The following is a 13981-nucleotide window of genomic DNA, read 5'->3' as shown; positions in this document are numbered from 1 at the left end:
TCCACTTATCTGCTGTGTGACCTGGCCCAAGTTACTAAATCTCTCTGTTCTTACCTTCATTATCTCTAAAATACAATCATTAGTTGTTAGGAGGATAAAATTAGGCTAAAATATAAAAGTGCAAAAGTCAGTGGTCATTTTATTAGCACATGCGGAGAGGAACCAAAAGTAGTATTGACTGATGATCTACTATGTGTTGGGAGCTTTGCTATCCTATTCAATGGCTACCATTTCATGGCCATATCATACTTTAAGTTTATTTAACTAAATCCTTATATCAGACATTTAATTCATTACCAATTGTTTTCTTTTATAACCAATACTCAGATTTAGCTTGTAGCTAAACTCTATTTCATCAGTAATCAGTAAGTTTTTCTAGAAATCTAATTGTATAATTGTTGATCTTTAAAATTGCCTCTGAGCTTCCCAGAAGACAGAGCAAAAAGAGAAACACCAGTTACATTGTTATTGTTGGAAAGAAGGAAGCATACCAGCTCTCAGCTCTTGAAAAGGGTGTTTAGGGAAATAGTAAGGAAAGGACATTGTGGTAGGTTTAATTTTAGCACCCGGAAAAAAAAAAGGCCAGGCCCGGGTTTTGGGGGTTGGGGGGCGGAGGTGGCGTCTGGATTTCTACTGAGAGACCATAGAGAAGGATACAGCACTGGTGAATGTTACCTGCCTGATGCTCAGACTGGATCACCAGCCAATAAGGTTCCCCCGAGCCAAAAGCGAGCAGTAGAGGTTTTAACCGTTCTACCCATGACATTCTTACTGGCATCTCTGTTACCGAATTAAGGGCAAGAAACTTACAAAGTGGGGCTTGTTCACAGACAGCAGAGGTGTGGCCCTGGCCTCAGGGTCCGACTGGTCAGACCAGTGTATTCAAAACCCACCTCCATCACTGCTAGCTCTGATGTCCTGGGAAGGCAGGATACTTTAACCTCAAGACTCTCAGGGGTGAAACAGACACAGTATTTCCTATTTCCGGAGGTACCGTGTGAGTTAAAGGCGAAGATGTGTGCCTGGAGGTAGAGGTGCTTTCTGCCAGTCTCTACTTTCAGCCACCAAGGCTTTCTCACCTGTCACCCACCTGAGCTAGTTGGGCCAGCGCAGCAATCTGGGAGAAGTTAGCTAAGCAGACCCTATATTCACCTGCCCAAGCTCCCAGAGCAGAGCAGACCTAATCCCCTGGCTCTGGGTAACACTGCGCCCCCACTTGCCCCCAGCTCTTATGGGTGATTCCCTTCTGACTGCCGGGGGACTGCTGCTCCTCCCCGGTTGCAGGATGCATTCCCTTTCCCCAGCCCAGGAGGGAGGGGTTGCTGCCTGAGTACGTCTCCTCGTGTCTCTTCTTTGCAGGGGATGCCCCTTTCTGTACTCCTGAGCAGCACAAGGAGTGCGCAGAGCCTGCCCTAGGTCAGTACTGGGGGACAAAGGGAGTGGGGGCTGAGCTTGAGACCTCAGAGGTGTTCTGGGTGTGGGAGAGATAGGGCGGAAGGGGCACCGGAGGGGGGGAGGAGAGGCTGGCTGGGGCTGCCGCACTGTAGGAGCTGGAGAGGAAGGTGGAGAGGAGGCAGGAGAGAGGGAGGGGAGGAAACTGATGCAGGCGGATGAGGGCTGGCAAGGCACTGGGGGAGTGAGAGGAAGTAGAGAGGTGCGGTAGAAAAGGGGTGGGTTTCGGGGGAATGGAGAGCACTGGGGAGCACAGAGGAAGGGACAGAGATGGAGAGAGGATGAATGAACAGTAGACATCCGGGTGGGCACCGAAGGAGGCAGGGGAGGGGGGAAGGGGCAGCTGCTGTGCATTTCCCCCTCCTCCTCCTCTGGCTGGGTGCTCGTGGGTTGGAATAACTGCTGGAATCCCCCACTGGAAAACTTCAGGTGCAGGAGATCCGACAAACAAGCCACAACCCCAAAGCTAGACTCACTCCACCTGCCTGCCTCTCTCTGCACCTGGGAAGTGGTCTATGATCAAGACGAGCAGAGAGCATGTTTAAATCATAGGGACTCAAGTTCGTTCAGCAGCTGCATTTGCTGGAGCTAAGCTAGGACAGCTCTGGACTCCTGTGTCCAGATGCTTCCAGAAGGACTGATCGTGGGGGGGAGGCGCCGGCCTTAGAGAAGAGTGAAAGATGTGTACAAAGACATCTCTCCTTGGAGTATGGAATCCCATGGGTAACACTGCCATGATCAGAGAGACGGAAGGAAGGAAGTGATATCTTTAGCCACCCCTTCCTAAGTGGAAGACAGGAGCAGAAAAGATGCGGGAGGTTGCTTCTAGGGACAGGAACTGAGAATCTTTGCCTGCACCCTACCCCAGCAGGCACCGGAGGCAGGCTCTGGCTAGGAAGGAGCCTCAGAGGGAATACCATTGAGCCCTGGGTTTTAGATAAAATGTTCTCTCATGTTTGCCCGTGACGGGAGGCCCACTTTGTGGATGAGAACACTGAGGCTAGGAGCAGAGAAGGCTCTGGGAAGCTGAAGGGGCCAGGACTCCTGTGGAACCCATTCTCCAAAAGTGGTGCCTTTCAACAATTTTTAAAAGACAACGTAACAATAAAGGAAGTGGAAGGAGAACAGGACCAAGAGAGACACACAGAGTGGGCACTTTTCATGAGCGCTCACACCCTCACCAATCTATAGCCGAAGCCCAGCTCCCCTAATCTCCGCAGCCCCGCCCCTCACTTCCCGGGGATGGCCCCTTCTCCCAGCTTCCGCGCCCCCACCTCCCCCGCGGCTGGAACCCGGGGGCCCCGCCCCCACAGCTGACTAAGTCCCGCCCCCCTCTCCCCCGCAGGTCTGCTGGCGGAGAAGGACAGTAATTACTGTCTCTGCAGGACACCCTGCAACCTGACCCGCTACAACAAAGAGCTGTCCATGGTGAAGATCCCCAGCAAGACGTCAGCCAAGTACCTCGAGAAGAAATTCAACAAATCAGAAAAATATATCTCGTAAGCTCAGTGGGCACCGGTAGGCAGAGGGAGAAGGGATGGACCCAGGAGAAACTGGGGGCAGTCGAGGAGGAGGGCAGAGGGAAGCTCCGTTTGGCAGAAGTGAACTGACCCTCGGCCGTGTGCCAAGCTCTGTGTTTAGGACTCAGAAAGTGAAGACAAAGATGATTAAGAAGCAGCCCCTCCCCCAGCCTTTAAGGAGCTTACAGTCTTGAGAGAGGAGCGAACGTCTGAATGCTTTACAGGCTGATACAGGCAGGAAGGGAGACTGGTTGACTGCACCTCACATGGGGTTGCCCTCAAGGAAAGCTTCAGAGACTTTTTTTAAGTTTATTTCTTTATTTTGAGAGAGAGAGACAGAGAAAGCGAGCGGGGGAGGGGCAGAGAGAGAGAGAGAGAGAGAGAGAGAGACAGAATATCAAGCAGGTTCCGTGCTGTCAGAGTCATGGAATCTGATGTGGGGTTTGAATTCCCCAACTGTGAGATCATGACCTGAGCAGAAGTCAAGAGTCAGAAGCTTGGGGGCGCCTGGGTGGCTCAGTTGGTTAAGTGTCCAACTTCAGCTCAGGTCATGATCTCGTGGCCCATGAGTTCCACTCTGTGCTGACAGCCCAGAGCCTGGAGCCTGCTTCAGATTCTGTGTCTCCCTCTCTCTCTGCCCCTCCCCCACTCGCACTCTGTCTCTCTCTCTCTCTCTCTCTCTCAAAAATAAAATAAAAACATAAAAAAAAATTTAAACAAAGGAGTCGGAAGCTTAATGTGCTGAGCCAGTCACATGCCCCAGCTTCAGAGATCTTGTTTAAGAGGATGTGTAGGAGTTTTCCAGGCAGGCTTGCACATTTCATTCCCTCCACCCAGAATGCTTTTCCTCTCGCACTTTACCCACCTGGTTCCTCATTGTGCAGGTCTCCATTTCAAGGTCATCTCAAACAGCTAAATTAGTTCTCCTCCTTTTCAATCTCTCTCCAAGCACTCTGGTGTTTTCCTTTGTGGCATTCACCAAAGGGTATCATTTCCATGTTCGTATGTGTGTGCCCCACTAGACGGAAAGCCCCCTGAAGGCTGCAGCCTTTCCTTGTGTTCGCTGCTGTGGAGGGTCTGGCACAGAGCTGGCATTCAAAAAAATGTCTTTTAACAGAATAAATGACTGGAAGTCATGGGAGCAGAGGTGTCCCAGGCACAGGGCAGACAAGAGAGCTGGGACAGGTGGATGTGTCAGAGCAAGAGGGCCTCGTCTCCCTGGGGAACAGGGAGTGGATTTTATCCAAAAAGAGGAGGGGGCCTCTGATGAGCTTCAAGTAGGTGACAGCCTCAACCGTGTATTTTAGACCACTGCTCTGCAACAGAACTTTCTGCCATGACGGCAGATGCACAGATTGTGTATCTCCGAGGACCAACAAGGGAGCCACTAACCGCATGTGGCTAGTGAGCATTTTAAATGTAGCCTGGGTGACAGAGGAACTGAAATGTAATTATTTTTAACGTTTTATTTATTTATTTTGAGAGAGCACACGCAGGGGAGGGGCAGAGAGAGAGGGAGAGAGAGAGAGAGAGAGCGAGAGCCCCAAGCAGGCTCCTCACTGTCAGCACAGAGCCTGACTCGGGGCTCAAACTCATAAACCGTGAGATCATGACCTGAGCCAAAACCAAGAGTCAGCCGCTCAACCAAAGGAGTCACCCAGGCGTCCCTGAATTGTAATGTTTTCTAGCAGTTTTAGAAAGATCCTTCAGGGGGCAGTGTGGAGGACAGAAGGGAAGCCAGAAGAAAGGGAGGCGGCCTGGTAGGAGGCAGTTGTCATCACCCAGGCAAGCGATGGTGACACTTACTTTGAACGGCGCCTCGGGGAGCCCTGCATGAAGAGGAGGATTTGCTTCTCTCTCACCAGCCGCTCCCTCCTGCCACGCGGCCACCAGAGCCCATCCCGGGGCAGCTCTGGCTCAGCCGGTTGCAAACAAGGGGCACCGAGGCCACTGTGACCAGCGTCGCAGGAGATGGAGAAAAGGAGGTGCCAGGCCCTGCTGCTGAGCCGACGTTCTGCCAGCAGCGATGACTTTTCCTGCCAAGATGTGTCTTGTTAACACACCTGCCTAAAAGAGGAAAAGGGAACCCCCCGGCCAGATATAGATTTGTTCCTCCCTGAGCCTGGCAGCTGATTTGGCAGTGTGAGCGCACGGGTGTCCCACTAGGACAACCTTGTTATAAATCCAAGTAGGAGCATGGCGGGGGGCTCTCGGGAGTGGGTAGAGGCCACCCGGGAGGTCAGCTGGGGCAAGCAAGGCAAGAGAGTGAAGAGCTTGTCAAGAGAGTGCTGAACTCACCTGCAGGTGGGGAGCCAGGAAGACCCTGTGGGGGGCCCAGAGACCTGGAGGCCAGGTAGGACTCGTGGAAAGCTGTCCCAAAGAGGGACACCTGACATGTGCCTCCAGAGCACTGGGCTGGGGGTCAGGGCTCTTGGTTCCAAGGTCAGCTCTGTCGCTGACCAGCTCTAACTTTGGGCTGGTCGTTTCACTTTCCTGGGCCTCAGCCCCTCCCTCTGTCAATGGGAAAGCTGGGTTGGATGGCCTGCGTGGATCCCGATGGTCCTCACCGTGTATGGTACTGGTTATTCCCTCTGCAGAGAGAACATCCTCGTTCTGGATATATTTTTTGAAGCGCTCAATTATGAGACGATTGAACAGAAGAAGGCATATGAAGTTGCTGCCTTACTCGGTATGTCGGTGTCTGTTGCACAAATTTCCACACGTCATGGTGGGGAGTGAGGGGGAGTGGGCAGGGGGTAGGCAGGCAGACAGCACTCTCAATGTGCTAATTATGCCCTCTGTCCCAGAATGGGAAGGCCTCCGGTGTGGCGGAGGTTTTAGGCTCAGCTCATGCCCCAATTTAAGCCTCAGCTTCCCCATTGACACAATGATGCAAGTGAGCTGAAAGGTCTCTGAGGGCCTTCCCGGGGCTGCCCCGTTGGACTCTGCGGTCTTCTGCCCCCAGGTTAGAGTGACAGTCCCGGGGCCGCAGCGGGAAAAGAGCTGTCCAATGGAGGGAAGGCTGAGCTTTGGGTGGTCCCCAGGCAGTGAGTGTGAGTGTGGGACTGGAAAGCAACATGGCAGCACTGGGGCCAGATGTCCTCCCTGGATTGAGAGTCCTTTGTCAAACACAAAAGAAGGGTCACACATCCACAGATGTCTACAAACCTGACTGCCGCCCCCACTCAAGTTCACATCAGCTCCCCTGGCCGCACCGCCAAGAACGGATGCAGGGAGTTCCGTTCAACCCTGCCCCCCGCCAAACTCACAAAACCCCCGGGGGTGGTCAGTTGAAAGACCTGTGCCTTGGGTCCTTCTCCCAACTCCAGCTCACTCTCAAGAGAGGACATGATGCTGTCCCTACAAGGAGAATTAGCTGCTGTTGTCCCTGTGAGTTGGACAGAGAGTGGTATCCTGGGGGAGGTGGGTGGCAAGTGTAGAGGGAAGTATAGAGGTTCAGAGCCAAAGACTACTGCATACCAGCTCCGAGAATGTGGGCAAGTGGCCTCACTCACTGGACGTCAGGCCCCTCTTCTGTGAAATGGGTCTAATAAAGCTGCTTGATGAGTTCATTGTGATGGTTAGCCGGGGTAAAGCCTCAGCCCACAGAAGGTCCATAAAGAATAGTTTCTGGTACCTGGACAGTCACCATGCCAGAGACCCAGGGCCCCCGCTGGTGATTCCAGGCACCATGTGAGCATTTCTGCACCTCTCCCAGGCAACTGGGGACTGGGCCACAGCTGGGACCCAGTTGGGTTAAGGTGGCTATCATTTGGGTCTCAGACACTGTTGCGGCCAAAAGGGACTAAGCCAAGACTCTAATGTCCTGGGCCGGAGGTAGAGGTCATGCTCCAGACATGTAGACCCACTTACCCTGCCTCTGTCACCTCATTTCTTTTTTTTTTTTTTCTTTTTTTGAGAGAGAAAGAGAAAGTGTGCATACAAGTGGGGGAGGGGCAGAGAGAAGGAGAGACAGAATCCCAAGCAGGCTCCACGCCACCAGCGCAGAGCCCGATGTGGGGCTCAAACTCACAAACTGAGATCACGATCTGAGCCGAGATCAACAGTCTGATGCTTAACCAACAAGCCACCCAGGCATCCCTCTCCTTCATTTCCTAAAGAGAACTCAAGACAGGGCTCTCTCCCCATCCCCCCATATAGGCTCACAGCTCTCTCTCTCTCTCTCTCTCTCTCTCTCTCTCTCGCTCTCGCTCTCCCTCTCTCTCTGTCTTACACACACACACACACACACACACACACACTGAGAAGGGCCTGAGCTCTGAATCTGTCAGAAAGGATAGCTCATCTCTGCATCTGATATGAGGATGAGATGTTCCCAGCATCTTGTTCCCACCCAGAATAGCCTGCTGAGAAATCATGCTGCCATCTGTGCCTCCCGTGACAAGAGTGCGTGCTGCTCGCAAGCACTCAGTCCCCAAGCCCGTTGGGCCCTTCCCTCACCGCTGTGCAGCCCGCCCTCACCCCAGCGCACACCGCACAGGCACTCATCCACACACAGCACACCCCGCCCCAAAGCGCACACACACGCACACCATGCTGAGCCACGCACACCGGTGCACGGTGGCACAGACCCACAGACTCATCACACACACCTGTCCGTACGCACACACATGCTCACACAGGTTCCACACACTCAGACGCACTATGCCCACCCCCACAAAGCCGCACTCACACACACTTAGACACACTCAGGGTCCCCACCCTAGACGTAAATAGCCACCTGTATAAAGCCATCAACAGCCAGACATGCTTCTTCTACTAAACAAGCATGTGCACATGCAGAGCACCCTGGCACATAACCCACACTCACACACACTGCACACACATGCAAACACGCACCTCACACCTGACATGAACACCTGTAAGAACCCACTCCCCAGTAACGTCCCCACGAAGGGCATCAGAGAGGGCAGGGGGGAGAGGAGTGAGGGGAACCGTTGGAGCCCAGCTCCACGCCCACCCAGGAAGAGCCCCCTTCCTGCCCTCTCTGCCTGCTCACCTGGGACTGTGGTTGTCTGACCCCACTCGGCCATAATCAGGGATTGTAATCAGAGAGGGCAGATGTGGCCAACAGAAAGTTCTCAGACCATGAGGTCAGCCCGGTGCACCCCCTTTCCCAGGCGCTCTCCCTGCCCAGCCCAGCAACTAATGGTCTCAGAGGCTCCAGCTGGCAAGAACCTCACAGTTCTCTCCTCTACTCCCCTCCACCACCAAATGTCCTTTGAAGGCAAAGCTACTGAGAAGGTCAGGGGTTATCAAAACCACACAGCAGGCTGGTGGCCACTCTCCAAACACAGATACTCCGAGCCCTCTGTTCGACCACGCTGACTTCCAGAGCCAAGCATTTGGACTTTTGGGGGGACCCTTGGGGATCTGATAATAGCTTCTCAAATAGGGACTCTCCCACTACAAATGCCCAGGTACACCCATGTAATGTTTTGCATTCATTTCCAAAGGGTCTCCAACTGTCGGCAACTCCCACAGGAGAGTTGTTCTCAGACCCTGGTGGGTTGGAGAATCCCCTGGGAATTTAAGAATCCTGACTTCGAGACCCCAGAATCAGAGATTCTGATTTTACAGACTTGGGGCATGTCCAGGTATCTACACTGGGGGGGGACCTGAAGACCAGTCAAGAAACACTTTGGTCAATGGGGCCTATATACCCCCCAGCAAGAACATCTACTCTAGGAAAAGACCAAATTGAGCATTTACTTTCAGGTGGGGGAGTTAGGGGGATGCTTTCTATGACCTTATCCCAAAGGTGAGAGGTGCCCTGAGTTGGCCCTGTGGGCCTCTTCATGATTGGGAGGGTAGGAAGGTCTCTTGTGCCATTGTTTCTGAGACCCACGCCCAAGGCACCTGACACATGAGTCTTGGGCTCCATTGCCATGTCCCCAGGCCAAAACCACACACTTCTTGTCTCTATTCCCAGCCCAGAGACAAAGCGAGGCTTTGAGTGTGGTTCTGAAGGTAATTGAATAAGCCCATTAGCCTGTGAGGTCTTACAGTAGGCCCTCCAGTAAGCATTTGGGTTAATTCCCATCCACACTGGGTGCTGTGCAATGAGGGAGGGAGTTGTCCAGGGCCTGACCTACCTAAGGCCCAGGCTCCCCGTGGAGGGAGGTCTGGTTTCTGAGTTCTTTGTTCACTCCTTCCTAGAAGGGCCATGCGTAAAGCCAAATCTTTGACCTTTTCTCTCTCTCCAGGTGATATTGGTGGTCAGATGGGACTGTTTATTGGTGCTAGTATCCTTACAATACTAGAGCTCTTTGATTATATTTACGAGGTAAGACTGGGGTTGTTCGTGGGGAAATGACCGTATGCTGATACTCTCATCCTACCCTGATGCATGGGGGAGAGGGTGGCCTCTTTCCACCCAGAACCCGCTTTCTCCTCCCTGTCAGCAAATACTGTCTATCACCAAGTCCTAGGCAGGGAGGAGGGGGTGGGTCCAAGAGAGACAGAAGCCACAGTCCTATCCCCAGGCAGCTGGGAGATCCGTGGGCTGTCCACACTTGCAGGAAGGGAGAAGAAGCATCGAGAAGGAGAAGAGCCAGAACTGAGGCCAGCTCTGAGCCCCTCCCACGCAAGACCAGCTGTGGTGGCTTCATACGTGTGTGTGTCTGCACCCACACACTCACAGCACATGCACACGCAGATCCCCCCCACACACACACCACTCACACACCCTGGTACCACTCGTAAATACACACGCACACATATATACTACGTTCACCCAGCAGACACACACACACACACACACACACACACACACACACACACGCATGCACACATGGGCCCTCTGGGTGGCCCGTCACCTGAGTAGTGCCTATCCTGGTGCAGGCAGGCTTAGAGAAGCGGCATTTCCTGACGACTTCATCAATTCTGAGGAAGCAGGAACAAAGGCACACAGGTCATTTCTGGCTGTTCACAGCCAGAGATGTCCCCTCAAAAGGCAGCTGAAACAGAGCCTCTGAAAGCATCTCAAACAATAGACAGCGGCTTCTGGCTCTGAGAATTCCTTTGCTCCTCAGCCTTCCCTTCCCACCCCGTCTCCACTGCGTCCTCCAGAGCTGGGCTGGCTCCAGTGTCTCCAGAATTCCTAAGGGGATTCCTCAGTGTCCCCAGGGCCACCAGAGTTTCGCTCCAGCAAGAAGAGCCAGCACAGCAGTGTTCTGCCGCCCAGAGAGGGCCATCCTTGGCCAAAGGCCCCTGGGGACCATTGTGGGGAGCTGGAGGACCCCGAGTACCAGGGTCCTCTGGAGTCCCACATTCCCCCTCCCGGCATGGTGACCTCGTTCCCCAAACCCAAGTCACCCACGGCCAGATCTCATTCTGCTTTGCTTATTAATTTTGGGGAAGAGTTGTTATAAAGTTACGGAAATTGCATCCTGCCAAGTAACATGTTTAATAACTGCCCCTCGTTGCTAGGAATCGAATGTTATGAACTCAGGGGGGGCCCTGGTCTTATGAACAGTGGGGCTGTCAGGCCTGGAAAGTGATTGGTAATCTCCTCCCCCAGGCCCAGCCTCAGAAAGGGGCTCCCAGGCTGCTCATCCACACGCTCCTTCCACAAGAGAAAACGGTCCCCGTGCCAGAAGGGGCCTCCTGTGACCTCCTCCAGGACCTACCTCCTGCACCAAAACCTCGCTTCAGCCAAAAGATTGGGCAGGGGCTCCCAGAGCTGGTCGCTCTACCTGACCAACCCTGTCCTGATTTTCTTGCAGCTGATCAAAGAGAAGCTCTTAGACTTGCTTGGTAAAGAAGAGGACGAAGGGAGCCACGACGAGAACGTGGTAAGAGCAGCCTGTGTGCTCTAGGTTGCTCTGTTCTCTGCTTTTGTGGGGCTGCATGAGACCAGATGTCAGGGCCTGGGTGGGGGAGACACGCCTTAACTCAGGTTGTCCAAGGACACTTCCATGGAGCCCGGGGCTCTCTCTGACACCCATCCAGAGCCTGATAGCAAGCCATGGATGTAGCCAATACCTGGCCCAGTCTAGCTTCTCCAGGGCTGGAGCCTTACAGCTCTCATCACGTGCCTTGGGGGAAGCAGGGAGGCTCTGCTCCCTTACTCTCAGGTGTCAAGGTGCAAGTGAGGACGTCACTGGCGCTTTACTCCTTCGGAAGGGGACGCGGAGCTTGGGGCCCCGCGAGGTTGTTACCCACGTAACCGCCTCCTTGTGCGTTCCAAGTACGCGTCAGGCTCCATGCTGCAGGCCATAAGCGTACCTTGTCATTTCAGCTGTGCGGTTACCCTGGAGAAAGGTCTGTTCTCTCCATTTTGCATTTGAGTCCGTTGAGGCCTAAAAGGTCAAGGTCACCCAGGCGATGAATGGCAGAGCCGGACGCAGAGCCCCCCTGACCGCCGTCCTACTCTGCCTCTCTTCCCTCGAGCGGCCAGCGAGGCCCCACCTCTTATGGCTGTGTGCTCTCCTTCCCAAACTCAGTCTGCTCCTGGGCTCTGGCCTCAGCTGCCTGGTACAGGTAACTTTGGCTTTTCCCGGGTGAGACTTCGCCCTGAGAATGCCAGGCCTGTGAGGCAGCCACCACCCCCCTGGAGTCAGCAAATCCAAAGTGATCCCAGCCCCTTCTCCCCAGGAGGCCCCCGTTTCTGCTCCAGATGCCATGTCTCTACCCATCTCCCGGGCGAAAAATCTCTGCTTAGGTTCTCCCGGGCCCCTGCAGCCTCTGTTGAATAGAAGCCAGCGTCTGTGTTGAGGGGAAGGCAGCGTGGAAGGGGCCGGGGATCTGCACTCAGGTCCCTGCTTCCCAGCTCAGTGCCTGAGGGCAGGTGGGTTACCTCCCTGAGCACCTGTCGAGTCACAGGCACCTCAGGGACTTGTCATTTGCCTGTAAAGCAGGCCATGCCTGTAAAGCAGTCAGCAGTGCCTAATTTACAGTAAGTGCTCAGCCTCTGTCACCTCCCCCCACTGCAGCCCCGTCCTCATCAGATCTCCCCCACACTCTTGGCACAGCCTCCTGTCCGCTATCTCTCTGCTCCCATCCCTCCCAGCCTCCAGCCCTCCGCGGCATGGGAGTCACTGGGAAAGCTCAAGGCCCCCCAGCCCCACCCTGTCCAGGGACCCGAGACTGCCAGGGGCCAGGCTAACCCTAAAGGTCCACTGGGGAGCCATGACTACTCTGGTTCTGGCTGGTTGGGGGCCTCCCCACTTCCTCCTAGGCCTCAGCAATTGGCACCCCGTGCCCCCAGCCTGGTCCTCCTCTACCCAGAAAGGCCTCAAGGGAGGACCCCAGGAGGAGGACAGGAGGGGACATGCTCCTGCCTCGGAGTTAGCACTCAGATGTAGCTTTGGGTGACACATCGGGGCAGCTGCTGAACCCCATCACCAGGGCACCCGGTCCCTACCCTGGGGGCACCTAAGTGGGCAATGGTGAGGATCCTGAAGGCAGCGAGGCCCCTCCAGCCTCGGGCCCCGCGACAGCAAGCCAGCCCCTGAGATGTCTGGGGCAGGGGCCGTGGTGCCCTGGGAGAGCCCACAAGCAGGGGCCACAGTTCCCAGGGCCTAGGCTGGGCTGCCAGGGGCATCATGACAACATTTTGCAGAATGAATATCAGCACCCCCTATCTCCTTGCCTCCAGAGCACTTGTGACACGATGCCAAACCACTCTGAAACCATCAGCCACACTGTGAATGTGCCCCTGCAGACGGCCCTGGGGACCTTGGAGGAGATTGCCTGCTGACAGCCCATGGACCACCCGGCACCCTCCCAAACAGACCTTGAGGCCCAAGACCCAGGACAGGGGACAGCAGGCTCAGGTGTGATGGCCCCTGATGACAGAAGGAAGCAAGAGCCCCCTATGCACACATAGCAAACTATCTGCCAAAACCTCACTGCGGCCACGTCTGACACGACGCGTCCTCGGGCCCCGCCGTGCGTCCCTCTTAGGAGAAAAGAGTCACACTCTGGAACTGTCCGAGAACCAACCTGCCATCACATCTCACTGCCAGATGTATAAAGCACCTGCATGCTGAGACTGCTCGCGGCGCCACCCCCTCGTCCGTCTCTGTTCATGACTCTCCTCCATGCGCTTTCCGCCGGCCACTCTGCAGTCCTGCAGTGGGACCAGGCTCCAGCCCCAGAGCCACCCCGTGGCCACGCTGGAATCGCGACGGCACGGTCAAGAGGAAAAGCTCAGAACTCTCAGCCACGTCCGGTCCCTGTGTAGTTTGTGAAGGTTCTTAACCTGCCCACAAACCCCTTTGCCCGAGGCGGCCTGTGGGCTGACCGGGGCCACCCCCACCCCCGTCCCAGCGCCTGGTGGAGGCAGGGCGGCCTGGGCGACTCCAGCGCTCATCCAGGGGACCTGCGTCATCCTGCTGTCCTCGTGACCCGGCTTGTACAGTCCAATTCTGTTTCTCTGGGGGTGGGGGGCTTGTTTTGTCTGTCTGTCAGAGATCCGTTTTGTTTCGTTTCATTCTCCAGATTTGGGTTTTGATGTTCTGAGGTTTGGTTTGATTTGGTTTCTCCATTTTCTCTGGCGTTTATTTATTCGTGCTTCCGGTCACGGTCATATTAAAAGCTGGTCTTGTGGAAACAGCCGAGTCGATGCTGCCTTTCCCCCCATTACTAAGGTCTCGCTCCCCAAAGCCTTTGGGAAGGGCCAGGCCTGCCGGGTTAAAACCCACAGATTGTAGCCATGGAAAGTCTCCTGCAACCACGCTTACCTTTACAAAGTGTATGGAGGGTATGCACTTACATTCTATTCGAAGTCTCTGAACACTATTGATCGCAACCTTTAAACGATCTCATGACCACTGATGGGTCACAGCCTGCGGTCTGAACGACACTGCCCTGGACCATAGGCGTGTGGCTCGAAGAGAACACCGCCCAGACCTAAGAACCATGAAGGAGGCCTTCCCGTCCCTCTGCACTTCGGTCCTGACTCCTCTCCCCTGTCAATGAAGTCGGGCTGGCCTCCCTCCCACACGCCAGCCTTTCCGGAGGCTCTCTGCACCCCACCTCCT

At 54.8% G+C, this 13981-nt stretch overlaps 1 protein-coding gene across 2 annotated transcripts in view; it reads left to right on the top strand.

Annotated features, from left to right (window-relative positions):
- The window catches only part of ASIC2 (acid sensing ion channel subunit 2), a 1016483-nt gene extending 1002932 nt beyond the window's left edge, over positions 1 to 13551 (top strand). For both annotated transcript variants that reach the window (XM_045488090.1, XM_045488089.1), the window contains exons 5-10: positions 1360 to 1416; positions 2798 to 2951; positions 5570 to 5661; positions 9200 to 9279; positions 10721 to 10789; positions 12595 to 13551. In XM_045488090.1, the coding sequence (XP_045344046.1) occupies positions 1360 to 1416; positions 2798 to 2951; positions 5570 to 5661; positions 9200 to 9279; positions 10721 to 10789; positions 12595 to 12696 (554 nt within the window). In that variant the 3' untranslated portion in view covers positions 12697 to 13551. The remainder of the gene's footprint in view (positions 1 to 1359; positions 1417 to 2797; positions 2952 to 5569; positions 5662 to 9199; positions 9280 to 10720; positions 10790 to 12594) is intronic.
- Positions 13552 to 13981: the final 430 nt, after the last annotated feature.

This window comes from Leopardus geoffroyi, chromosome E1 (assembly GCF_018350155.1).
Source record: "Leopardus geoffroyi isolate Oge1 chromosome E1, O.geoffroyi_Oge1_pat1.0, whole genome shotgun sequence".
Lineage (NCBI taxonomy): Eukaryota > Metazoa > Chordata > Mammalia > Carnivora > Felidae > Leopardus > Leopardus geoffroyi.
The sequence above is the reverse complement of the archived record's forward strand: the minus strand, read 5'-3'. Positions and strand labels throughout refer to the sequence as shown.